Source organism: Rhipicephalus microplus, chromosome 5, assembly GCF_043290135.1.
Source record: "Rhipicephalus microplus isolate Deutch F79 chromosome 5, USDA_Rmic, whole genome shotgun sequence".
Lineage (NCBI taxonomy): Eukaryota > Metazoa > Arthropoda > Arachnida > Ixodida > Ixodidae > Rhipicephalus > Rhipicephalus microplus.
In genome coordinates, this window is record NC_134704.1 from 43,161,365 (window position 1) to 43,188,053 (window position 26,689).

At 46.9% G+C, this 26,689-nt stretch overlaps 3 protein-coding genes across 3 annotated transcripts in view; 2 read left to right on the forward strand and 1 right to left on the reverse strand.

Moving 5' to 3' along the window:
* Window positions 1-685: 685 nt before the first annotated feature.
* LOC119173892 (palmitoyltransferase ZDHHC15) lies at window positions 686-14,636 on the reverse strand. Its single transcript, XM_037424675.2, has 5 exons — window positions 14,391-14,636; window positions 9,865-10,138; window positions 8,652-8,878; window positions 7,707-8,067; window positions 686-1,295 (listed from the first exon to the last, which is right to left on the reverse strand). Exons 1-5 carry the CDS (start codon window positions 14,411-14,413, stop codon window positions 834-836), a joined length of 1,347 nt encoding a protein of 448 aa, XP_037280572.2. The 5' UTR covers window positions 14,414-14,636; the 3' UTR covers window positions 686-833.
* LOC119173891 (palmitoyltransferase ZDHHC20-B) lies at window positions 11,933-21,357 on the forward strand. Its single transcript, XM_037424674.2, has 3 exons — window positions 11,933-12,177; window positions 14,384-14,623; window positions 20,744-21,357. The coding sequence occupies exons 1-3, from the start codon at window positions 11,933-11,935 to the stop codon at window positions 21,288-21,290; spliced, it is 1,032 nt and encodes a 343-aa protein (XP_037280571.2). The 3' UTR covers window positions 21,291-21,357.
* Window positions 21,358-24,699: 3,342 nt separating this feature from the next.
* The window catches only part of LOC119173888 (uncharacterized), a 49,298-nt gene continuing 47,308 nt past the window's right edge, over window positions 24,700-26,689 (forward strand). The window contains exons 1-2 of the mRNA XM_075894495.1: window positions 24,700-25,134; window positions 25,788-25,995. Of these exons, the coding sequence (XP_075750610.1) occupies window positions 25,030-25,134; window positions 25,788-25,995 (313 nt within the window). The 5' untranslated portion in view covers window positions 24,700-25,029. The remainder of the gene's footprint in view (window positions 25,135-25,787; window positions 25,996-26,689) is intronic.

A 26,689-nucleotide genomic window follows, 5' to 3' on the forward strand; every position in this document is an offset into this window, starting at 1 on the left:
TATTCTCATCTGTGAATATTGATGACAAGTGAAGCTGTGGAGCATGCAGCACAGAGAAGACCAGAAATTCAGCCAAAAGTGCAGAAAGGTACAGACAGTTCCATCCGAGTTCTGCTCATGCACCTCTGCAGTTTATGATTCAATAAGCGTACATTATTTTGCCGTGGCTTGTGTCTTGTCTGCATTTTTTGGGGCACGTTTTCATTTCTCGGAATTTTAGTTGACCAATGTTGAGTAGTTGAATCTGCCCCCTTATGCACAATAAATGATTTGCACTGAGTGATTAAAATACGCACTAGATATAGGATATCGCTATCGTGCTCAACTCTTAAAGTTGAAGCATGAGGGCCCCCAATTTTAGTTTTTGTATTACTCTTTCATCCAGCTCGGTAGATGAAGCTGGCGTTATGTAGTGAAAGGACTGCTCTTCCTTTATTACATGTACATCTTTAGGCATGTGGAAGTCTGCACCAAATTACACAGATGTAAATCACCCAATCATTAATAAAAGTCGGAATAGTAATACTAACTAACATAAGGCGCAAAACTACTCTTTGATGCGTCGTTCTCAAAAAACTCAGCATTTCCAAGCGGTAACCTCTTGGCGCTTTGACGTGTTCGACAACGCTTTTAAAATGCAATGAATGAACGCAAACTCTCGGCAGATGTAGGAACAGTACCAACGTGCCTTATCTGGTGACAGGTTTATTATGGTAATACATTGAACTTTATATACATCCTAGCGTGCTTGGACGGACACAAAGGACGTCTTGGAGCGCCGGCCGAGAGACGACTACGGACGACCCTCGACCGGGCGTCGCCGCTAAGCGCTGCTACGGCAAACGCATGCCAACGGTCGATATCAGTCCAGAGGCCCGCGTTACCGGCACAACCGCGGTACCACCACCGCTCACGCCTGACACCGTCAACCCGGGCCGGTACGGCTCCAACGTCGACGATGGTGAAAGTCCTTTGGTCTCCACGGCAGTGTCGTACGCGTCCCCCTCCGTTCGGGTGGTCACCATTCCAGGTTCCCCGTGACTAGTCGTGGTCGAGGTGTGACGAGCGGCGGTGGCAGGCGAGGGTGTGAGATCCCCAAAGGCAGTCTCCACGGGTGGTGAAACGACAGGAAGGTCTCGGCCGGAGAGACTGAGTGTCACCTGCCGCGCGCGTTGCCGCATTGGCGGCAGGATAGCTGTTTGCGGGTCTGGATGGAGCTTCGTGGCGAAGCACACGCCATCCCCTGGGGTGCTGTGCACGGGGAAAGGCCATAGGTAGACGTTGGAGCCGAAAACCTGAAAACCATGGAATGCAAAACAATGTCAAATCACTTTAAGAAAAAAGACATGACTTTGCTTATCTGCGAAATCTGTACCTGCCCCGTATGTGACTGACTAAATGCTTAGACTTCACTTTGGGTCCCATGACTCTGCTGCAGGAGTTAAGCGATGTCCTAAGAAAGTTTTCGTATCCCTTATAGGTAACAGTCATAGACGTGCCAAGTGAGCACCAAAAGATATGACACTTTCCGAAATCCTCTTTGGTAAAGACCCACAGAAGAAAAAAAAGCCATACGACTCCCTTTCTAAGGATGTAGAGGGCCTAAGTTAGGTTAATTCCAGCTAATCGAAGTTCAAAACGTTAGAAGATTCCGGGTACGTGTTCGTAAGCTTCGAGAAAGAGTAAAGCAGAGAGAACTAGTCCTCGGTTAGGACTAATATGAAGTTCTAATATTGTGAAATTGTCCTTAGTCTATTTTTCGATTACTTGACGCCCGTTACTTGTCGGCTGCAGGCGCATGCTGAGAGAAAACTTTCGAGGAGCTACTATCCTGTGTGAAGATTGACGACCAGTGACGCTTCTTAGCACATGGCTGCCACTGCGACACTTCGCCGATAGGGGTTAGCTGGTGGAGAATTTCTACATGACTCGGGATGCTCTGACAGTTCTTTCGCAAAAACAGGCCTTCCGCAACCAGGAGCACCAACAAAGGGGAGAGGAGGGTGAAGGGTGACGGTCGGAGGAACAGTGGGGTGACGCCAAGGCAGGCGCTGACTTCACATTGAGCAACTGTGGGTTGCTTGAGAGGCTATGGTGTTGTCCGGGCTCATGTGTATGGACCAGATCTCCATAAACCATTTACTGTCCTACAAGAAAAAGGTGAAGGAACTGGTTCTGTCTCTCGTTCACATGGCATGACCCGATGTAATTGTCATGGACTGATAGATACATGAACAAGTGCAACATATCATCTACGACACTAACAGGTTGTCGGCTGGCGTCTTGGTGGGTGGTGACTTGCATGTGATTGGCTCCTATCAGGAAGGAGGAGCAAATTTAAGTGTTTCAACGATGATACTGTCACGGGTACAGAAAGGTACCTCAGGCACGGGTGCAGAAATGACGCAGAAGGAATTAAGACGACGATGTTGTTGTGGGGCCATGTCTGGACTGTCCTGTTGTCCTGCATCCTCGCACACTGTGTGCAGTTTTAGCCCAACTAGCCTTAACCAATTAAACACTTTCCGTTACATATTTTTGTTGGAGGTGGTGAATAACATTCCGACTCTGGATCTCCGTATCAGACGTCAGCTTCGTCCAGGCACGATGCCTGAAGGCAGTGTGCCGTCCGTTCAGTCTACGCCTGCTCCGTCACCTGTGAGCCCTTCCCATCTACTCGATCCAGGTACATTTTGCGGCACCGACACAACTGACGTTGACGAGTGGCTCGCCTTATACGAGCACGTCAGTAAGCAATACAGGTAAGATGAGAAGCTTATGCTGGCCAACATAATTTTTTACCCGCGAGGTACTGCACGCGCCTGGTACGAGACGCACGAGGAAGACCTGACGAGTTGTTGGGACGTGTGCAAGCAGAAGCTCCGTGACTTGTTCAGCCGGTCAGTTGCTCGACAAATGGCAGCCAGGCAGGAACTCGCGTCACGAGTTCAATCTTCAACTGAGTCGTACGTCACCTATATCCAAGACGTGCTCGTCTTGTGTCGGAAGGCCGACGAAGACATTACCAAGCTAGACAAGGTCAGTAATGTGAAGGGCATAGCCGACGATGCCTTCTACATTCTGATATGCAAGAACTGCACCACCATTTCCTCAATTGTCAGTGAATGTCGGCGGTTCGAACAAACCAAAAGCAGGATAATCACTCAACGTTTTTCCCGACTGCCGAACACCGCTGCGACTTCTTCCCGCGAGGATCCTGTGGCACCACGTTCATTCGTGAATCCTCCAAACATCACAAGAATTGTCCGCCAGGAGCTGGAAGCCATGGCTCCTTCCACGTATCAACCTCCTGTGTCTGACAACTTGGCCCCAATATCTGTTATTCATACTGTTGTGCGACAAACGTTTGCCAACGTGGGCGTCTTAGTTCCCCAAAAGTTCAGCCACACACCGCAGCCCATAAATCCTAACGCTCACTACCACGTGGCCCCACTTGTTGCTGCTGTCGCGTCGGTCCCACGGTTCTCATCACGCTACCGAAATCCATTTGAGTGGCGCATACAGATGATCGACCGATGTGCTTCTCTTGCCATCGCATTGGCCACATTTCCCGCCACTGCCGCAACAGATGGTCTTTCCGGCAACGTTTTCTAGACGACCACAAACAGGATCGTGGGCAGTATTCGCCACCTCGTTTTGCCAATGACCACCTTCAGGACCTTCCACCTAGCCGGTCTACGCTACGCTCCGAAACATCCTACACCGATGTCGGTGCCCAGAGAACCCGGTCCAGCCACTCACCGTCACCTCAGAGTCGCCAGCCACGCTCCTATCAAAGCCATCGCTCCATGTGACCGGCGTATTCTGAGCAGTTCTCGGGAAACGAACAGATGCAGCTCCTGGAGGTGGCGCTGCATTCACAACTCGGACTGAAAAACCTCTACCGACCACTGATTCCAGACGAAATTTACTTGGTGTTCTTATCGATGGCCTGACCGTTACAGCTCTAATAGACACTGGTGCCCTCATATCCATTATGGGTTCACGTCTTCCATTCCGCCTGAAAAAGTTCTTACCCCTGCCATGTCTTCGACTGTGCGAGCAGCCGACGGCAGCCGAACATCAGTTCTCGGTACGTCCACTGCTCGCGTCACTGTTGCCGGCCTTCACACTTCAGCCCAGCCCTCTTCGCTGTTCTAGACGCTTGCCCACATGACGTGATTCTCGGCATTGACTTCTTGACCGCGCATTCAGCCCTCATCGATTGTTCAGCCGGCACTTTACAGGTAGAGTTGCCTTTGTACTTTGATGTCCCTCCTGCAGCTCGCACACGGCTACGGTCAGTGGAGTGTCTATGATTACCGCCTCAGGCCAAAGTGTACCTTTCAATGTTGCCATTCCCACCTGTTCCTGATGGCGACTATTTGGCAGCTCCACTCATTGACCTGACCCTTTCCCGGAACTTCATGCTTCCTCATATATAGTGAGGATTAGCGGCCGCATGACGCTTCTCCCTGTCTTCAACTTCTCCGTGACCACCCAGGTCATTTCTCAAGGTATTGCCTTAGCAGAACTCTCCACTCTCGAGCAATGCACAATTTCATCTCTCCCTCCTGACATCAAGACCATAGCCGAACCTGTTGCAGCTGCACAGAATAGAGCTTTCCTAGACCAAATGATATCAAACGACCTGTCAGCGTCCCAAGTTGAAGCGCTCCGTGGTCTTCTATTTTCTCACTTTTGACATTTTTGATATCGACGACCGTTCCTTGGGCCGCACGGGCGTCGTAGCCCATCGAATTGACACTAGCGGCGCCAGTCCCCTTCATAAGCGTCCTTACTGTGTGTCTCATTCAAAGCGCCAAATAATCCAGAAGGAGATAGAGAAAATGCTCGACCAAGATGTCATGGAGCCTTCAACCAGTCCTTGGGCATTACGTGTTGTGCTTGTTGAAAAGAAGGACAACACCTGGTGGTTCTGAGTTGACTATCGCCATCTCAATCGTATAACCAAGAAGGATGTCTATCCTCTACATCGAACTGATGATGCGCTTGACTGTCTTCATTGTGCCAAGTATTTGTCTTCCTGGACCTAGAATCTGGATATTGGCAAATTTCAGTCGATGACCGCGACCGCAAGAAGACGGCATTCATAACACCCGACGGGCTTCATCAATTTAAAGTCATGCCTTTCGGGTTGTGCAATGTGCCAGCAACTTTGGAACGCATGAAGGACTCGGTCCTTCGTGGTTTTAAATGGTCGACGTGCCTGTGCTATCTAGACGATGTCATCGTTTTCTCGCCAACCTTTGAAAGCCATCTTCCACGTATGTCGGCCATTCTTGACGTTTTTCACTGTGCTGACCTCCAGCTTAACACGTCTAAGTGCACCTTTGGGTGCCGTCAGATAAAGCTACTTGGCCACCTTGTTGACGCTACTCGTGTACGACCCGACCCTGATGAATTCCGCGCTGTGCGTGAGGTTCCAGTCACACATTCCACGCAAGAAGTCCGCAGCTTTTTGGGACTCTGTTCATATTTACGCCGTTTTGTCAGCAACTTCGCGACAATTGCTCAGCCCCTCACGGATCTCCTCAAAAAGAACGTGGCTTTTTCCTGGCGTGAAGACGAAGGACATTCCTTTGCATCGTTGATTTCTGCGCTCACATCACCACCTGTGTTGGCTCATTTTGACCCAGCCGCTCGAACAGAGCTTAGCACCGACGCAAGTGGCCATGGCATAGGGACAATACTCGCACAAATGCAGAACGGCACAAACCGTGTCATAGCGTACGCTAACCGCCTACTTTCTCAGTCGGAAAGGAACTATTCAACTACTGAGCGAGAGTGCCTGGCTCTCATCTGGGCTATCGCAAAATTTCGTCCGTACCTATATGGACGAACGTTCCCAGTCATCACAGACCACCATGCGCTCTGCTGGCTGTCAACCCTGAAGCATCCTACCGGAAGACTCAGGCGATGTGCATTGCGATTGCAGGAGTACACGTTGTCTGTAGTGTACAAGTCTGGCAAGCTTCACAGCGATGCAGACTGCTTATCTCTACACCCTGTTGATCCACCCAATTCCTCTGAGTTGGAATCTGATGCCAACATCTTAGCCATAACAGATTTTCTGCAAATAGCCGACGTACAACGCCGAGATCCATCGCTGCTATTGATGATTGACCGTTTTCAACCCGGTCATAAATATCCTTCACTGAGCCTATTTTTTCTTCAAGACAACGTTTTGTACCAACGCAATTTTCAGCTCGATGGCGCGGAACGTTTGCTCGTAATCCCACGTCATCTGCACAAGGACATCTTGCAAGAACTTCACAACGCCCCAACTGCCGGGAATTTAGGTCTCTCCAGAATCTATGACCGCGTCCGCCGACGGGTATTCTGGAAGGGCCGTTATCGTACTGTCCGCCGCTACATTGCAGCGTGTGACCTGTGCCAGCGTCGGAAGTAGCCTACGTCTCTCCCTGCCTGTCACCTTCAACCTATTGATGTCCCAGCCGAGCCGTTTCATTGTGTGTGTTTGGATTTGTTAGGTCCCTTCCCAACATCGGCAACGGAAACAAATGGATAGCAGTAGCTACGGATTATGCCACTCGGTATGCAATTACTCGAGCGCTACCGACCAGCTGCGCAACGGACGTCGCAGATTTCCTACTCTATGACATCATCCTTCGGCATGGTGCTCCTTCTCACCTACTCACTGACGGTGGCCGCTGCTTCCTGTATCGTGTGGTTGAAGACCTCCTTAGATCTTGTTCTACGCGGCACAACTCTACGTCTTCTTACCATTCTCAGACTAACAGACTTACCAAACGCCTCGACCGCACACTGACGGACATGCTTGCTATGCATGTTTCTGACGACCACACCGATTGTGACACTGCCCTTCCGTTCGTGACATTCCCCTACAACCGTTCGAGTAATGAAACTGCCGGCTACTCACCATTTTATCTTTTCTTTGGCCGTGATCCCTTACTACCTTTCGTTACCCTGCTCGCGCATGACCTTCCGTCCACCACTTCGTACGCACAAGATGCCATCTCCCGTGCTCTGATCGCACGTACAGTAGCCCGCGCCAGGTTCTCATCGTCCCAGAGAGCACAAAAGTCGCTCTACGACAGTTGACATATGGATGTCGAATTTTCTCCGGGCTCTCTCATGCAACTGCGGCTGCCATCCCGTCGTGTCGGCCTGTGCGAGAAACCTTTATCGCAATACGTTGTGCCTTACAGAGTTTTGCGCCAAGTCACACCTGTCACCTATGAAATTTCTCCTACTACGAACTTCACTGTTACATCCAGAAGTGACATTGTGCATGTTTCTCGCCTGAAGCCCTATCACAGTGACCCGTCCGTCTAACAACTGCAGGCACCCGCACGGTGCTTTGCCGCCCGGGGTAATGTCACGGGTATAGAAAGGTACCTCAGACACGGGTGCAGAAATGACGCAGAAGGAATGAAGACGACGATGTTGTTGTGGGGCCGTGTCTGGACTGCCTTGTTGTCCTACATCCTTGCACACTGTGCAGTGTTAGCCCAACCGTTGTTAAGTTCTTAAATACTCCCCGTTACAATACCAAGCGAGAAAAGTGGCTCTGGACCCAGGGAAAATGGCTCATCAGGTCACTTGTGAATGAACTCTTGCTGTTTCGTTACGTATATGACTGTCAGGTTAGAAAATTCACCCCATTTATAACGTAACCCTGACACCACAACAATATATACCTCGATAATGTTGATGCGAATGCCGAGGTCGAACGAGTCAGGCGCTTCGACGAATACGAACGGGCGCAACGCTTCCAGTGTCGTCTCGTTGCGGCACAAGATGCGCACATGAACGCCGAAGAAGCCGCCGATAAGAACCATGAGTGCGGTGCCGGCCAACACTAGAAACCCGGTGTGTACCATGACGCCCGTTGAAAGTCCCATCGCTGTCGCCGTGTCCAAGGCGTACGAAGAGACAGTCACGAAGGTGTACGAGGCCAGTATCACCACGTAGAACAGCGTGAGCAGGAAAAACTTGTACGTTCCAAAGGCCACGCAGTTGTTGAGCCATGGACAGTGGTGATCCATCTTCAAGATGCATCTGCGATCCGGCAGTGACGCTTGCTTAATGCCACGCGATGCAGTTAGTATAGTGTATGGGCCATAAAAATAGCAAAAAATAAGGAGGCTGGAGATTGGGGGGAGAACGGCGCCAAGAGGCTTTCATCGAAGAATAGTGGTGACAGTATAAAAATGACGTGCTGATATGTCCAATTATCTGCAAAATTATTAGTAAAGAATGAATTCAAAGTGGATCACAAGCCCATACATGTTCAATTTGAAGGCGCCGAGCACAGAGCTTCCAAATTCATGTTTCAGGCGCCTACGGGCCGACCAAATTTTTTTGTATTTAATACAGCTTTATGTACTGCCATTTCAAAGTTTATTTCTAAACAAGCAACAATCTCCAGACTGTGACAAAAACTCCTGCGCAAAAACTATGTAGCTTGACCTTATTTAGATATTACATGTCTTGGCATGCGTTATTTACACGACCTGTATCGACATTAGAGTTCATGTTTACGTCAGTTAAGGAAATGCAGTGAGGCCTAACGTTTGGCCCATAAAAGACCATCTATATTGTGCCTCAAGAGAACGAAATCGTGACGGATGCGTGGCACGTACCTCCGGCAACAGGAGCAGTGGTGGCAACGATCGGGTTTGATGAGTCCACACTGTTCGCAGTAGCGTACGCTTCCATCGGCCGCGCGCGTCAGAATGCCTCTGCTGGATCCCAATGCCTCCAGTATCTCTCTTCGCTCCTCGTACGTCTTGCAGTCCGCTATCATCCTCCGATTCGCTGCGTTCACGTAGTATAGCGATGGTACGGGTGGGATGGACGCAGTGACCGCCTGCACAGTAAACACATTGTTCCAATGAATGAGAATGTTTGGATCTCACGTGGGGGAGAGAAAGCTGGTATCAGGTTATGAAGGAAGTATACGGGAAGCGGAATAATTGTCATCCCTCCATTTGTTGAACAAAGCTGCAAGGAAAATTATTGATAATGATTTTTCCGAACGAGAGCTTCCAAGGGTTCCATAGGGGGGCTACTGGTTGATCAACATTATGGCAGAGCAGCGTGAAATATGACAGCAAAGCATAAGGGACACAACTGTGGGCTGTGTTCAGTGCGTTTCACTGTCGCGTCTATTGCGTTATTTTGCCATAGCAACCACTTTCTAGATGACAAAACACTTGTTCCAGTTTGGTGTTTCAAAGCAGCGGCGCGTACCTTTGTGGCAAAATGAGCTCAGTTAGTTGTTGGAAAGACCACTTGAGAAAGACGTTAGCTCCGTGTTTGGACTTCTGATGAGGACCATCACCATAGGAAGATTTAGTTGCAAGAAATCCGTCTGGATTTCTGTGCGCATAACATTCTTTCTTTAGTATAATGACTGATATTAGCAATTGTTATTGCTCCTGAGTAATGTTTTCTTGAACGTAAGTGTGCGCGTCGAAATTACGCCGATGTGTTAAGAACAGTAGACGCTGGAAACAAAAGCCCATGTATTATTGGGCTTTCAATTTTCGCGTTTACATACCCGAACACTGTACCTTATTTCTACGAATGGGCGTACGACCATATTGTTCCCACTCATCAAACTTTATGCATCTTGTGGGCTAAAGCAGCAATTATTTGCCAGAATGTGTACGCGTGAGTTGAGAGGAACGTTTCGGAAAGCTATTCCGCAGTTTTTCGCGACTAAATATCACATAATAATATTAAACTTTGAATCGTAAAACAGCGAAAGTTAACTTGGACTGCCTTCCTCTAAGGTTGCTGGCGTCGCGAGTCAATCTCATTTCCGCAAAAATTGTCAAAGCCGTGGCGTACCCTTAGAAAGGACCAAAGGGCGAGGAGGAGGATCAGGTGGAAGAATGCCGACAGTGAGACACGTTCCGCGCGGTCCGCTACCAGGACCGGGCAGAAGACGTGCACGTAGGCGTAGTAGGCCCAGCAGAATCCAGCCAGGACTAGGAGGACCGGTAGCCAGCCCGACAGTGAACTACGACGACGCATGTAGCCGACCACTGCGGGCATCGTCATCGTCTTCTTCCACTGCCTCGTTCTTGTTTCAAAGGAATTCATCCCTTCCGGTGGTCCTTTCCTTCGGAACGACAGAAACAGGCTTTAGCCCCAGGAACATTTTTTCGAAGCCGCACGTGATTTTCCGAGAGAAATAAAACGAATAGAATGTTGAGCTTGAGCGTAAATTCACTTTAATTTCAGCCTTAATTGCTTGTTGAGTTTTGTCTCCTTTTTCGTTGTTTTCTGTTATTTTTAATTATTGCATTGACTAATGTGCTTATTTTGAAACTATCCATTCTTTAATAAGTGCGGTTTGTAAAACAAGTTTATCTCTAACCTAAAGTGCCCCTGGTTTCATCGCCGATCCCCCGTAGAGGATTGCGCCATGTCTCGAAAGAACAACTAACCAACCAACCATCTGACCCACTATAGAGTCACCTTTTCAAAAATGATTCCCTGGGCGCCACCATTGTCCTGCTTGGGCTGCGCAAATTGGCGTGACCCCTCAAGAATGCACTGACAACACTGCACCCTTAGCTTTTGTACTCCCACGCGCAGCTTAGCATGGCGGTGTTTTTTTTTCCTTCCTGTGAAAAGGTGCATAGAGCCTGCACAGAGTTTCCCCTAAGCGCCCGCCCCCCTAGTAGGGCACGTTTTCGGTATAGGGCACGTTTTCGTGGCCCCCTCCTAAAGTGAATACAGTGGGTGTCTCATGCCCCGTGCGCACGTTTCTGGAGCGTCGGCCAAAGAAGTTCTCCAATGGGCGGTTTTACATCTGTTACGAACGCGAAAGTCTTGCATGCCTCATCAAACGCGAAAATATACCTTTGGCGTAAACATGGTGATGCGAATATTGCCCTCATACAATCACGTAATATAAACCAGAGTGGCGTCACAGGTCACGAAAATTGGTGATGTTGTCATAATATGGCATCACGTGACGTCAGTGATACTGTCATTATAAGACATTATTCCTTGGTCAAAGGTCACGGAGGCATTTGCAGAACCATTTGAGATGCAGAATGCTTCCGATTTCTCCGATTTCTGAAGCAGTGCAAAACCACATATGGTGCTGAAATCTTTCGGAAAAGGCCAACAGAATCTGCTAGGAAGAGAGGGATATTGCCCGCCCTACGTTCATTCGTTTTCCAATGCGAAGATATTGGTTGCTGTAAAGGAGTACTATAATTAAACCAATCGATTGATTAACTAATCAGTATTTTTATTCTATTGTGTCTACATCGTTATATACGTATAACAAAAACATGATATTGCTTTCTTTTATTATCTATTCCTAAAAAAATCAAAAAGCTTTTTATATATATAGTTGTATACATTAGATTGAGCACCATACCTTTTTATGTAATCTATGAGATTTCTTTTCTAAAACCTTCCTTACTGCAAAATTTCATAATATTTTAAACAACCCCTAAAACATTTGCCAATCCTCACAGTGGGTGTGCGCCACAGTTAATAAGACAACATTACCACCACCAACAACAACATACATTCGTGTTAGGCAAATGCATAAGAAATCATGAGAATTTTGTCTTAAGTACTTCTTAAGATTTTTAACTACCAAATTCAACTCAAGACACTATAGTGTGCAAGTAATTAGAGGAAAAACATTGCAGAACATAGGCAAAACAAATTTACAGATAAAACGCGAAGAACATTCGCAAATTCAGTGTTACGCGAAATTTTAGCATTCATCTCCTACTCCTTTTGAATGAAGCTTGTAGACGTGCCCTTAATGAGATTGTGACGACACTATGATGATCTTAATGCCTTTTCGGTTCTGCATGTGTTCCGGTAAAATAAGATTCTCTCTAGAGCAGCTTCGGACTGAAGAAGAAGGAGAAGAAAAATCTACATGCTTGCGGTCTTTGGCCGATCGCTTTGGGCTACGCGACCGGGCCGGCGCCGCGGGTTGAGACGTTCTCGTAGCTGCAAGTCGTATCTGCTCAACTGGCTTCCCGTGGTGCTTGTCTGCGGGCTCTTCGCGTGGGCCTACTACGCCTACGTTATGCTGTTCTGTGCATCTATGATCCACGACAGCGCCCTGAAGGCCACCATTTTCGGAGGTGGATTTCATCTGCTGCTATTTCTCTGCCTCTGGTAAATATCCTTTCTTGATTGCCGATAGAAGTGCACCGTTAAGCCTTGAACGAGAAAAGGATAAAGGCTCATTTTTTTATCAGACAACTCTAGTGAAAATCAACAGAGAATCACGCCAACCAAAGTCAATTGAGCCTTATTTGTAGTCTTTTAAACGTATTGTAATAATAATAATAATAATAGTATATGGTGTTCTACGCTCCAAAACCACCATTTGGTAATGTGAGAGACGCCATAGTGGAAAGCACCGGAAATTTTGACAATCTGGTGTTCGTTACCGTGCAATGACATTGCACAGTGCATGGGCCTTTACCATTCAGCCCCTATCGAAATGCGACTGCCACAACCGGCATAGAACTCGCGACCCTTGGGTCAGCAGTTAAGCACCTAGGATGACTGCCAGTTGGGAATGTTGGTATGACTGTTCCGTATTGACGGTTGTTTCATCATGATCAACTGAATGTGTATAGGTCCTATAGACATTCATATTGATTTCTTATAGAAATTTATGTAGACATTCATATATATATTCATTAGAATGATGAACATTCATCTTTTACCCGAGTAACCACGAAATGTGGTTACTCGGGTAAAAGGCGAAGGTCCCGAGTAAGGTGAAGGTTGGTGGTTACTCGGGTAAAAGGTGAAGGTGGGTGGTTTCTCGGGTAAAGGGTGAAGGTCGGTCATTCTAAATTATGAGCTCACGCATGCGACCCCGCCACCTCTAGCAGCAGACGTGAGACCACGCAAGCATGAAAGCATGTTAAACTTTCAAGCAGCATTAATTTGATAGCATTCCGAAGACAAATATGATGTTGATACAAATGACAAACAATAATTCTCAATTACGTGAATGCCACTAAAGCTGAGCTTGCGCCGTCTGGCGCAGTTCTGCGTTTCACAAATAGCACCCACTTTGAAACAAGTAATAAGATGAGGGCTGTCAATAATTACGCTGCGATTTATTGAAGTAACTAACGCCACCACCCGATAGGAATGGAAGACGCTGAGCAACGAATTCCACCCCCGTTTTCACAAACACTCCTGCACTCGACTTTCGCCTTTCATTTAACAAAGTTGAGCACTGCGCCACCACTTGGCTGAAAGTGATGCCGCTCTCCTTAAGAATCGCAGCAGACTATTAGTAATATGCAGTTACTTTCTATGCCAAGAGATGGCGATTCCATCGGCTTTGTCAAATGAAGGTGAAGCGTTGAGTGAAGGGAAGTTCTAGAACACGGGGGTGAGTTCCGTTTATATCCCTTTAACTTGCAGCACTATCTTGAACGCTGTTGAAGCTGGCGTTCGTGTAAGTCATATTCTGTACTTTCAAATGCAGCGAAAACGTGCAGTTGTTGGCTCACGAAGTGAACGTGCTAGAGAGGCGAGTGTGGTCATTACACAAGCGTGAGAATTGTCGGTAGTTTCTCGATTTTGAGAAAGTTTGGCTTCAGATGGCTCGGTGTCATGACGCCATATTTTAAGGAAAGCATTGCTCAATAAGTACAACTGGTGTAATTCGTGCATATAATTGACTCTTTGTACCTTTTTTGCGAATAGTTGTGACGTTCAGAACAATGAAGGTAGCATAACACAGCGGTGAACAGAGCCAGCAGAACTTTCTTTTTATTCACACGCAAGAAAATCCAATGAGTCCACGTAATACGATCATATTTTAGGTATTTTAACAACCAAAATGCTAAAAGCAAGCTTGCTCTGAAAACTCTCAAGTTCTTTTATGAATGCCAAAAGCAACATAACCCGACAGCTATCTACTTTTTCTTTTTTTCTCAGTAAATACTGTAATCACCTCTCCCTCGAGATCTTTCTGGGCCTATTATATCGCACTACTTCTGGAATCGGGGACATTACAACCTTTCTACGCATAGCGGACTTTGGGACTGGTCCGCTTATAATCTAGCAATGATGTCATGTGACAGCGTCATATTTTGACGTTACAATTATGCCATGATGACGCCGCAAATCTTGGCTTTCTACGACGTCATGGCGATGTCGCGGGATGACGTTATCATTTGATCTTCTGCATGACTCGAGTTGACTCCGCCGTTAACTGTCACCTTTAGTGTTTAGTGAGGCATATGGGGCTTCCGGCTTCGCATACTCAGTACAAAACGCTTCACCTAATGCGACAATGTCCGGAATGGCTCTTTTCGCCCTACCTCTTCAAAGCGTTCAAAATGCACAGGTCTTACGTGCAGACGACGGCGGCGTCCATTGCACCCGTACCGCCACTCTACCGGCTGACCACAGGCGAGCAGCAGGCGTTGGAGAACTGTCAGAACGAGCGAACTCGCCGAAGGCTGCTCGACGGGATGGCCAGCGAGCGCGGCGTGCTCACCCTCGGCACCGATGGATGCGTGCGATTCTGCGAAGACTGTTGCCTCATCAAGCCCGACCGCTGCCACCACTGCTCCATCTGTCGAAGGTAGTACAGCCACACGCATGCGTAAGAACAAGCAAGGGGCCCTGAAACACTTCATGAACATGGTCCGAAAAAGCTGCCGGTTGGCAGTGGAGGCTTCTTAGAACACGTGACGAAAATTATACCGCAGCGCATGACCTGGAAATTACAATTATTTCTCCAAGTGAACTGAAAGTTGCTTTCACTGCTCCCAACAAATGGCGCCATATGTTCAAATGAGCACGCCATAAGCCCGAGTTCACGGCCATTGGCCAATTTGAGCATCGCGAGATGCATAATTAACCTGAGCCTCAGCGGGGTGCTGTGAAATGCCTACGTGGACGCGCGCGTGATCCCGCTGAATGTAATGATTGATTGATTGATTGATTCATTGATTGATTGATTGATATGTGGGGTTTAACGTCCCAAAACCACCATATGATTATGAGAGACGCCGTAGTGGAGGGTTCTCGAAATTTCGATCCCCTTGGGTTATTTAACGTGCACCCAAATCTGAGCACACGGGCCTACAACATTTCCACCTCCATCGGAAATGCAGCCGCCGCGGCAGGGATTCGATCCCGCGACCTGCGAGTCAGCAGCCGAGTACCTTAGCCACTAGACCACCACGGCGGGGCATCCGGCTGAACTTAAGCCGTGTGTTCGAAGAGGAAAAAAGTTATCAAGGCGATTCCGCGCGCCCACTAAGGCGTCTTGCCCTTATCAACCCCCCCTCCCCCTCCTCGCATAGCTTCCAACGCGCTAACTAGTATGAAAGAAGGAAAGAAGAGAGGTTGAGGTGTGCGGTGCATCACTGCAACTTTGTTCGTATACACTTCCTTATTGCACCCATTCGATGAATACTTGGGAAAGTGTTCCAGGGCCATTTTAACACGCGCCTGAATAATTTTCGAAAATACTAAGAACGAGTGCGTTATGATCTACTAGAGCTTCCCCATCTTTTTTTGGCACAACTCGCGACGAGAGAATGTTTACGTCCCATAGTCGGGCAATAAGCTCTGGATTGCTTCACATATGGTGCTTAGTGGTTGTGAATTGTCTTCTACCCTACTTCTCCGTGCAGTCGCACGCCTGTTGTGATTTGTCACCCACGAGTATTGCGCGTGATCAACTGATTTCGCTTCGTTTTGTGCGTTTAGAACTGTGCGAATGGAGATAACACCATGCAGCCGAAGGGCGTGTAATTCTGATAAGCTCACCGCATAATGCCGGCATTTTCTATGTGCTTACTGAAGAAACATACGTTCAGAAGGAAATAGATCCAGTAGTAGGGGTATTGAAGGCAAGAAGAAACCACTCTGTCATGTCTTTGAACTCGGAGTGGTTTAAGGGCCCTTTAGAGGACAGTCAAAGGCATTTTAAGGAAGACACTGACGTTGTCGCGTGAATGCGTGTTTGTTTTAACACGAAAGTGTTTTGTGCCAGGGTACACATGGCTCCGCTGATGCATTTCTGTCATGAATATGATGTTGAAAAAATACTCTTGCAGACTGCAAAGATAAAACGAGAAGAAAAATGGAAGAACCCTTAAGCTTCGCCTTTAAGAGTTGAACGCGATATCGAAATCTGGCCCCTAGTGCACCCTTCAACCACTAAGTGCATACTTATTTCTACGTTTTGTTACACACGCACGCACACAAACACGCACTCAGTAGATTGGACCAGCGCGTGCTATTATCACCGAATGGTCTTATTTTTGTCGTGACACCTGTCGAACAAAATGCGTTAAAATGGCTCTGAAACACGTTTTCATGTAACCATGGAATGAATTCACTAGAACAGCCTATTGTCTTACGAATTCAACACCGCAAAAATTTTAAGAATCTGTCCAGCGCAAGTGGAGTTACAAAGGTTTGTCGCATGCTGCAATCGCATTATCTCTGCTCTCCTCCCGACGAAAGCGCTCGAAGCTAAGTAGGGAGGGGTGGCAGGGCAAAAAAACTACCATGCCTCGTGACCTTGAGCACTTTTTTTTTTCGAATGCGCGTCTAGCGACCTCCCGCGGCTATCTCGGTAGCTTTATTTCTGGTCACAGACGCACAGATGATTTTTCGCTCACAACCAACGGGGCCGAGTCCGGCGGTGGGTTTTCTGCGACACGAGCTCTTTAACGCTATTGCGTTAAAATATTCTGCAACAGGACGTCGATACAGTGACCTCGCGCTTCTCAGCGCGCGACGCTAATTACTAAGCCGCCACAAAACGAACTTTATCCGACCACCTAACGGCAAGCCATATATATACACAATGCACCGCTGGTGGTCCTCAAAGCTCAGCAATTTCAGCGCGTTTCCGTTACCAGTTGGTAGATGGCCCAACGGGCACACGTTGGGCGCGCGCGCTGCACTGGTCGTCATGCCGCGCCAACGCGCGTGTTGCTTTGCGTGCGTGCCTTCTCATGGCATAGTCAAAGGGCGTGTAGATGTTGGCTAACGTGATGGCTCTGTCGCACGAACGCTTACCTCGGGATTCGGGCGTTTTCTACTCCTTGGGCTTCCAGCGCAAGTTTGCTTTGAAGTTGCAGTTCCGAAAGGAGCAAACTACTCAAACACGAAGAAGTATACGTGTTGTGACGGGCATAGAGTTTCCCAAGATTAACTAGATGGCACTCTGGCGCTGCGATCGTTCAACGACCATGGTAATGATGGGTAGTACACACATTTGCCTAGTCTTCGTACTTACGGGCGGCGAATCGTACTTGCGGCTTCGTTTATTGCTGGTTACGGTTTTGTTTTGAAATAAAGAACAAACCCTTTTGAACTTAGTGACTTGATTCAAAATGGTAAGCCTAAACGAATAAGGTTGTGAAGCGCAAACGGTGAACATTTGCTAATTTGTGTTTTCATGAAAAAACAGCTCCAAGCCACACGAACACACTTGGAGCCAAAAGCAAGCCAGAAGTACGAATATTAGAGAAATGTGTGTACTACCCATCATTGCCATGCTCGCTGAAGCGCCGTGTGTTGCAGCTCCCATAGACACTAGCGCCAGAGTTCCCTGTAGTGTATATTAAGAAACTCTATGGTGACGGGTATCCCCACCCGTCTTGTCAATAAATATGCGTTCACTTCATGTCTCTCTGTTTCAGCAGCGTGCTTCGAGTGTCGAGCTGTGACAATTGTTTGTCCGCGCTCATCCTGTGTAGGCTCATTTCGTGCGTGCTGTCTGCTTGAGGTGCGCGCTGCAAGTTTCGAGTTGTTTGTAGTTCTTCGCATGACATTGAAGTTTGTTGCTGTAGCATTTTTTTTGCTCTTTTGGCTAAACAATGCAAAATGAGTGCTCAACTATAGCACTGCAAGGACACGTTTTACTTTCGTGTCATACTGATTCCTAAAGAGAGGGATCAGGCATGTCTTCTTTGAGCGTCTCTTCACATGCGTAGACGGATACGAAGGTACTGTCGCAACTGAAAAAGAAAGGTTAGCACAGGCAACCGGTGGCCTTAACGCCAAATCGGTGACACGCAGCACTTTTGTTCCCAAGCACACCAACAGCGAGAGTACCCTGCCCCGCCGCGGTGGTCTAGTGGCTAAGGTACTCGGCTGCTGACCCGCAGGTCGCGGGTTCGAATCCCGGCGGCGGCTGCATTTCCGATGGAGGCGGAAATGTTGTAGGCCCGTGTGCTCAGATTTGGGTGCACGTTAAAGTACCCCAGGTGGTCGAAATTTCCGGAGCCCTCCACTACGGCGTCTCTCATAATCATATGGGGGTTTTGGGACGTTAAATCCCACATATCAATGAATTAGCGAGAGTGTCCAGCAAATTTCATTTTCCAACGCAGAAGCGGCAGGCAGAAAGCATCCCATATTGCTGTTAGCTCATTCGAAAGCCCACATATTAAGTGAACGTTCGCACAATCACTCAGTTTTAAAATCTGAACGAGTGAGCATCGACGCCAATCGATAAACGGCTTTAGTGGAGCACAGCGGCGAAATGAACGAGGATACGTGCATGCTTTCAATGAAAAGTTATATGCCTAAAATAACAGAACTGAGCAAGTTATACGTATTCCATTTGAAAAGGCGTGCAAACAAGGTCGCATTTTTGGGAACTAGTCTAGTATAAGTGCGCGGCAAACTTGATACGTGTATTATTCTGAGGTTAGGTCTAAAACAATGTCTTGGGCCTAAAGCTAGTGCTTGCACTATCAACTAGGACAGCTCATCCGAGGACTAGCAGGTTATTTTGTGGAGAAACAGTAGAAAATGTTCCTCGTACATGCTTGAAAATCTAGAAGTTTTGCCCTCCATAGGAATTCCGTATGCTGGTTAGCTACCCTCGTGCAGTAGGCGTACAGCTGCTTCTGGCGGTGACCGTCACGTGCAGCAAAGCAACGAACTTTGAGACATTCCTGATAAAATCTTACTAGGCGCAAACAATATAGGCGCAACAATATTAGGCGCAACAAATCTTACTAGGCTCAAACAATATAGCGCAAAGTTCTCCTGGCATGTCCCGTGGATGGTCGCAAAAGGCCGCACAAAAGTTGAAATTTAGCCGGCCAGACACTATTCTCATAAAACCAAGAAAATTTTCTAGCACGAAGCAACCTAAGAGCAATTAAAGAAGCCATAGGATCAGGGTTTTTCGGATAAGTAAGCGAACGTAGAAAGCGGCTCATAACACTAGAAATAAAGCTTAGAATAACATCGAGCTTACTTAGTCGGTACGTTTTCAATCTGAAAAGGCAGGGCGTGCAAATACGAACCCAAGAATAAAGTCACTCAGGACACCACAAATGCCTACTAAGAACTGAAGGTGCAGGCGACGACGAAAAAGAAAGGAGGCTCGGCAACTTATATGCCCATGCACTATGCGAGCCTACGAATCGGGTACACGTGGGGGTCAGCGTGGAAGATAACTGTCAAAGTCTTTGATTAGATCTTTGTGCATGTGAAACGACGTTTCGCTTACGCATGCGCTACCATTGTTATCAATAAGCCATGCCTCAATCATCAGGCACGTTTCTTCATTCATAAATGTACAAAATTCTGCGAATTCACTGAACATTGTCATGCACTTACAACATTGACAGTGTAAAGACTGACTAGAAGATGAGCCTCTGGTTAACAATCTCTTGTTTTTCAATATTCTCTGGTTATTGCAACGCCACTCGGTCCAACGTTGAAGTGGCCACAGCTGAAAGGAACCTTATAAAGTACACTTACAGTGTGCGTCACTCATTGAATATTGGCGTGTTTTACGAAACAAATATCCGTCCGCTCATTTAATTGCTGCAGTACGTTTCAATACACTGGACAGTGCGTTTGTGCTTGATGCCATTCAACAATTTTCGTAGACTTGCCTTGAAGGAGTGGTGCCAGAAAATTTGTGACTTGCGTGTTCTTTACTGTAAGGTGTTCTTTTACCTCCAGCAAGCATGATACACGCACCAAGATTCACGTATTCCCGCTGAATGACTTATACTGCTTTATTCATGTGGACAACTTTCGGTTTGGGTTTCAGGGCACCTAGTCGAACAGTGACGTAGCAGTGTAGGTTGCTTGGTCGCGTGGCTACGCAAGGCTGTGGCGCACGTTGTGCTGAGTATCGTATGCTCACGCACGCGTGTGCCATGCAAGCACAGCTAAGGAAATGCGTCGACAGTTACCATGCTATATAGCTGCTGCAGCCGCGAGCGGTGTAGCAACCGATACCTTGCCGGTGCGTACGTGGCTGAGGTGGCCGAGGTCCGGAGGTCGCTCAGTCGCATCACTACAAATCTGGCGTTACGTCACTACAACTTTCGCTGGCCTTGTTGGACGCGCTAGTCAGTGCTGGATGCGCTAGCGATAAGTTTTCATCGGGGGAACGAGCATTTGGGTATATACACCTGAGAGTAGATTAAAATAAATGCTATACGTTTGCTGTGCCCGACTGTTCATGTGGAGAGTCCTTGCATGCAGAGGAAGGTCACAACAGGTTTGTTATAGCCTCGAAATTTGATAGCACCACCCACTTAAGGCGAATTTCTTGAACTGAAGGCTAAATAGAAGTTCGGTAATGACCATCACCAATACTACTCTTGTCAGCTCAACTACCTCTGAAATGATGGCACATACTGTTATATGTGTCATAAGAACAAGAGTTTCAAGTCTTAAGTTTCTATGCTTATCTCCACAGGTGCATCCCGAAGATGGACCACCACTGTCCTTGGTTCAACAACTGCGTCTGCTTTAACACCTACAAGTTCTTCCTGCTCACGCTGTTCTATGCGGTAGTCTTGTCAATCTTCGGCGTCTCCACCATGGGAAAACACGTGATCGATATGTGGCTGAAGGCGCACATGACGTCGACCACCTTTCAGCTTACTTTCCTAGCGGTCGTCGGGACCTCGGTAGTGCTCGTACTCGGCGCCTTCCTGTGGCACCACGCGTGCATGGTGTTCAGAAATGAGACCACACTGGAACAGATGCGTGCGGTTATTTTTCGGGAGCCCGACGACTCGTTCGACGTTGGCTACCGTCAAAACTTTGTACAGGTGTTTGGTAAGCGCATGTGGCTGTGGATGCTTCCGGTGTTCACCAGCGTGGGTGATGGAGTTCGGTTCCCCACGAAGCTACATCCCCTTCCCGGCACGTTGCAGCACGAACGCTCGGTAGAAGCGACCTACTCGACTGGATCGACCGTCGATATTCGGTCAATCGCCAGTGTGGCTGGGATCCTGTAGTGACGCGTTGTGAACTGCTACCCGGACGTCTGGAATTGGACGTATATTTCAAAAGACAGTGTGTATAATCGCTACCTTCAATATGACAACCTTCGAAGTATGAGAATAAAAAAATCGTTGCCATAGGTTAGTAAAATTGTATACAGAGATCACTTAGGCTCACTTAAGATATTTTGCGCTTAGAGCTCATTCGGACTAACACCCGGGACAATATTGCTCAGCTAGACTCATTAGGGTTCAATTTCACTAAAGTACAATGAAGTCTTGTTAATTCGACCACCCCTAACTTGAAATCTGATAACTCCTACGTGTTTCTTTGATCCTGGTGAGCGACGTAATCTTTATGACACAGAATTGTTGTTAATTGTGTCACACGTGGCCGCATCCGGGTTGATTCGGACGATCGTCGGAACGTGCCAAGCATGAAGCACGGCCAATGTTAGACGGCGAGAGACGGAAATGAGAACTATAACGCAAGAAAAAATGACAACGCAGGTCTTTAAAAAGGCTATAGGTCACCGCCCCCCACCGTACCAAAATCACGTGGTTGGCGAGCAAACGCTTCATTGGCTGCAACAAGCTCGTTCCGATTTCAATTTTAAACGAAGCACGTCAACCACTCGGACATATTGCGCCTACCATTTTTTCGGTGATGCGGTTACGGCCCGAGCACGTGGTGTTGTTTTTGGAGGCAGTCCGCAATAAGAAACAGGTTTCCAGCACTTCTAGACATAATAAAGGGGGCACTCGAGGCGTGGTTGCATTATGAACGAATTCGCGAATGACGATCATTGCGGCTTTTACACCCTCCTTTTGCATTTGCGTATTCATCAAGGAAATACAAAGGCGTTAGTGTGATATAAACTTCCCTATTGTTCTCTCGATAGTCTCGATAACTGGAAGTACAGTTAATTCTGACCTTTTTGCCAGTACCGTGAAATTTGAATTAACGAGCTTTTACTATAATACTCAGGCGGACTGCACACAGACTTCAGGCTCGATTCGAGTCTAAATTAACAGACTCATGAGTGCATCAGAGTACACTTTGCTTTCTCGATCATGGTTCCAATGCGCTATAACGCCAATATCTCACACAATAAGTGTGTTACGTATGGTCTTTTGATATTGTACTTTGAAACACAAGTTGTCAGTTGTTGCAGTTTAGTAAGGGCATATTTAGAGAGAGACACGAGTGAACGAGATGCTTTATTATGAACGTTTAGCGGAAAGACCGTGGGATATGGTGGGGAGGTCGACGCACCTCTTTCCGTAACACACCTCAGATCAATAAATGATGAGCTGGCGTAAAAATACAAATGCGTTAAAATATGAATGAGCAGCCATGTGTGTAAAATTGGCTGCTATATATAGTTGAGAGCACATGCGAGTGGTGCTAATCGTTAAGATGAGTAAGCGTGACCATAGATGGGCAAGAAGGAGCTTGAGCTCGCTCGGGCTTTCTTAAGAAATATATCTGCCGCTTGAAGCTCACTCGGAGTCAGACACACCTAATTTTTCCTCAACTATACTCCCTCGAACCAATGGTTTCCTCAACTACACTCACTTGAACCAAGAGTCGCTAGAATTCCTCTCATCTGGGTTACTCAGGCTCAAACTCACCAAAACATAACTCGGGTGGACTCAATTAGGCTCACAGCTTGATTTAAAAGGACACTAAAGAGAGACAAAAAGTTGTTTTAGATTGATAAACAGCACTACGAGAACTCTAAGGTCGTAAGTGTCACATTCATAAGCTCATTATTAGCGGAGAAAATCAAGGTTGAAATTTCATTTTTGAATTTCGCGCCGTAGATTCCGCGCGTGACGTAAGAGATTCAACGATGTATTTTCAGTATTTACGTGACATTGGCTCGATGAAATTTTCTGAGACTTCGTATGCTGAGTCTATGGCACCCACAGATTACAGTTTACCTCAATTTTGTTAATTGGAAGCTAAGTAGGACCCTGTATACATATTCAACTATGGATGACGTCACAGTGCTTAGTGCGCGAATCTCAAGATGGCATCGCCACCCGCAGTTTCTTTTCGCGCATTTTCTCGCTTACCATGCGTCGTGTCACGGTAAGAGCGATGTTTTCAGTATTGTGAAATTGTACTGAACTAATACGCGAAAAAAGCGTTTTGTTCTTTAGGGTCCCTTCAAGGCTGAGTAATTCCGAATGAGCCGACTGAAGTGCGCCGACTTATGCATCCAACACAAAGGGCACTTTCCTTTTTTTTTTTTTTTTGAATTGGTGAAGTTTAGAAGCACTCAACAAGATTCATCTTTCTCATGCAGCAAACATTTATTCTACACAATCTTAATAAAATAATGATTGGTTCACAAATACATTTTCTACACAGTGGCGCGAGTTTGCTATTTCGCCACTGCATTCAGGGCATGGATACTTCTATCTGCTCATACGTTCTTCTTTCGGCTATGTTGCTTGATATCCACGATCACTAATTAGCGAAGCTGTCTAAGCTAGCCTATAATTATTGCGACCTGTTTAAAAACGGGTGTGTGCCACCTAAATTGGTTAAATACCACTACTGACCACTGGTCAACTAAAAACGAGGACCACATTTAGTCCAAGAAACGGCTGCGAGGCACCGGTGATGAGCCTAAGACCCTGAGTACGTCTAGGGAATGGAAAAGGCAATGGCGGCCGCGAAAACGCCCCGAAGCGACGGAAGCCCTCCGCCAGCGAGGTCGTGCCCGCAGATCTATGAGAGGGGCAAACGTATGTTTTCAGCGCGAGTTTCTGTCCTTTTTAGAGTTCGGACATACGTGTCGTGTGTGTGACTGTCTGCGATTTAACACGAGCTCCTCCTGCACTGAGAACCAATTCCGAAACAACGTAGTATCACCTATAGCTAAAGCTTTGCAACCACTTTGGAGCAACCTAGATGCTGCACCACATAGCTAAAGCCTAGAACCAACCAAAAAGAAACCGGATTAAGCTTCAGCATTGTTCGATTGCGCTAATTTAAGCTTTCGCAGCATAGAAGACGCTTCGCCAGTTTTGTTTTGTTTACTCTAGAAATGAATATGCCTAAATTCGAGCGAGCTGCCTTGAAGCGTATGTAGTTCTGCAGAACAGAACTTGATCATGCGACACTACTAAACATCGCACAACACTAGAACAGCATACCATGTTGTGCACTATATTGGTCTTCTGCAACGTCCTTGCCGAGCTGTTCTATATATGGGTCTCCACAAAGACATGAAAAACAAATATGTGACGTAAAAACAACACATTTGTTGACTCGCAGACACACAAGTGGGGCACTCGTACATCACCAGAAAGTGACATGTGAATGACCTACGTCACCATGAACGAGCTTTCGGTCATCGAGTCGTGTGCATGGCGATTGTTTCTGAGGTTTTTTTGCGTTAGGTTGCGGAACAATACGCGCAGGTTTCTTCGGAGTTTTGCGAGCACTATGGAAACGCGTCAGAATGTGTAGCTGCACTTAACGAAACCGCAAACGCAGGCACGCTTATACGTAGTGGTCTCTCAGGCATTACATGCACAGCTCGTGAAGCTGTTCGACGCATTTTGCCGATATCCGTTGATTGGCATGTTCACGTGAAAAGTTCGTTATCGTCGAAGTTTAATTAACGTGCCTTCTCTTGAAAATCTTATTCCTTGAAGTATGGTAGTTCCCCTAGTTCCACGTGCCCACTTAAAAACTAATATTTACTGCTGTTGACCTATTTTAAAATATTTCATTATGTTTAACGAAAACAATTCGAAGCTTTTCGTGTTGTATTTAGCCGTCATTACGCTAACGGGAAGTTCGATTGCTTTGTCTGAGGAGGACGCCAAGAGGAGCACGGTATGTGTGTCTTCCAGATCCTGCCTTACTGATGTTGATAATTTAAGCTTACTAGTTGTAATTGTGAGGTTCTGACGTCTAAAAACCACAGCATGATTATAATACACGTTGTAGCATAGATCTTCAAAAATTTAGGCCACATGGTGTTCTTTAACGTGCACCTAATTATAAGTCCACGAGCATTTAGCACATCGCATCCGTCGAAGTACTGCCGCTGGGGGCTGAGATTCGATCCCACAACTATCAGGTGAGCAGCCTAGCATCGCAACCAATAGACCGCCACGGCGGGTTCAGGGTACCCTAAACCTGTACAAGTACGAGGTGACATATCACCACTGACAAGAGTCAATATATGCACATGTCAGCAAGTACGTACAAGTTTACTTAGTAGGCTTTCACGAATTGATTCACTGCGTTTATCACTCACTTACACCAATAGTATGCAGTCTCTTCAAGTAGTCCACCTTGAGAAATAGAATCGCGAGAAAGATCTGCCTAATACACTGTTATTGTATGTAACGTATAGTGCAATGTAATCCCATCATCCTCGTGACGCACGTCGGAAGAAAAATACAAGAATACTAACGTGTATTGTAGGGCACCGCACATCTGTTTACTGTTGATACTGAGATACGTTGTCTTATCTCTTTCAGGCAGAGCTTATAGCAAGCAAGGGCTATCCCGTGGTTCAGTACGCCGTAATGACGAAGGACCACTACAACATCACCATGCAAAGGATACCAGGTGGACGGAAAGGCACCCGACAATGGCCAAAAGGCGGAAAGCCAGTGGCCTTTTTGATGACCGGTCTTGAATGCAGTAGCGCGGATTTCGTGGTGAACCTGCCGCATCAAAGCCTCGGTAAGCGTTTCTACAGGGCCTGTGAGTTACTGCTCGAAAATTCGGATGAGTGCTCCTAATGCGCGTCTGTTTTATCACATGTCGTTTTTAATAGTCATGACTTGTAAATTCAGCTATCTGTGCTTTTACACAGAGGTAAATGTCCAGTGAGAAAGCTTTACCTCCTTTTCAATCATCTCGCGAGCAAATAAGGTATACGTTATGCCTGCGTAAAACAAACATGTGCTAAAGTATGCTTCCCGACTAAGTTACGAAGTCTGTGCTAATGATTTTGAAATTTCGACACTGGTGATTATAGGATTCCCGTTATGTCAAATTATGCCAAACAAAACTTATGTTATGCCAGTTAGTTATGCCAAACAAAACTTCCTCTGACAGTGCACTCACTGCCAAAGTGATTCTGCCGCTCATCTGCGTACAAGCACTAATTTTTTTACATTTTTGTTTGAATTCATTGTACCTGTTCGACAAAAAATATGTTCAACAAACACTCGCTCCACGTGCCCCTGTATGGTGGTAATAAACACAAAATGAATAATAAATAAATGTATAAGTTTGCACTGCCCGCGTGATGCTTCAGAAACAGCAAAACCGGTTCATCTTGGAAGCCTAACCTGGTCTTCCTGGCTGATGCTAGGTCCTTCCTTGGAAGTAAAGTCGAACCACAGCCTGTCACCTGCAAACCATGCAAAAC

Excerpts from the sequence above, each read along its gene's own strand:
- LOC119173891 (XM_037424674.2), top strand. The coding sequence starts at position 11,933 with ATGCTTGCGGTCTTTGGCCGATCGCTTTGGGCTACGCGACCGGGCCGG. Across the intron at positions 12,178-14,383 it reads CTGCTATTTCTCTGCCTCTG|GTCTTACGTGCAGACGACGG; the intron begins GTAAATATCCTT and ends CAAAATGCACAG. Across the intron at positions 14,624-20,743 it reads CACTGCTCCATCTGTCGAAG|GTGCATCCCGAAGATGGACC; the intron begins GTAGTACAGCCA and ends TTATCTCCACAG.
- LOC119173892 (XM_037424675.2), bottom strand. The coding sequence starts at position 14,413 with ATGGACGCCGCCGTCGTCTGCAC. Across the intron at positions 10,139-14,390 it reads GACGCCGCCGTCGTCTGCAC|GAAAGGACCACCGGAAGGGA; the intron begins GTAAGACCTGTG and ends GTCGTTCCGAAG. Across the intron at positions 1,296-7,706 it reads TTCGCATCAACATTATCGAG|GTTTTCGGCTCCAACGTCTA; the intron begins GTATATATTGTT and ends CATGGTTTTCAG.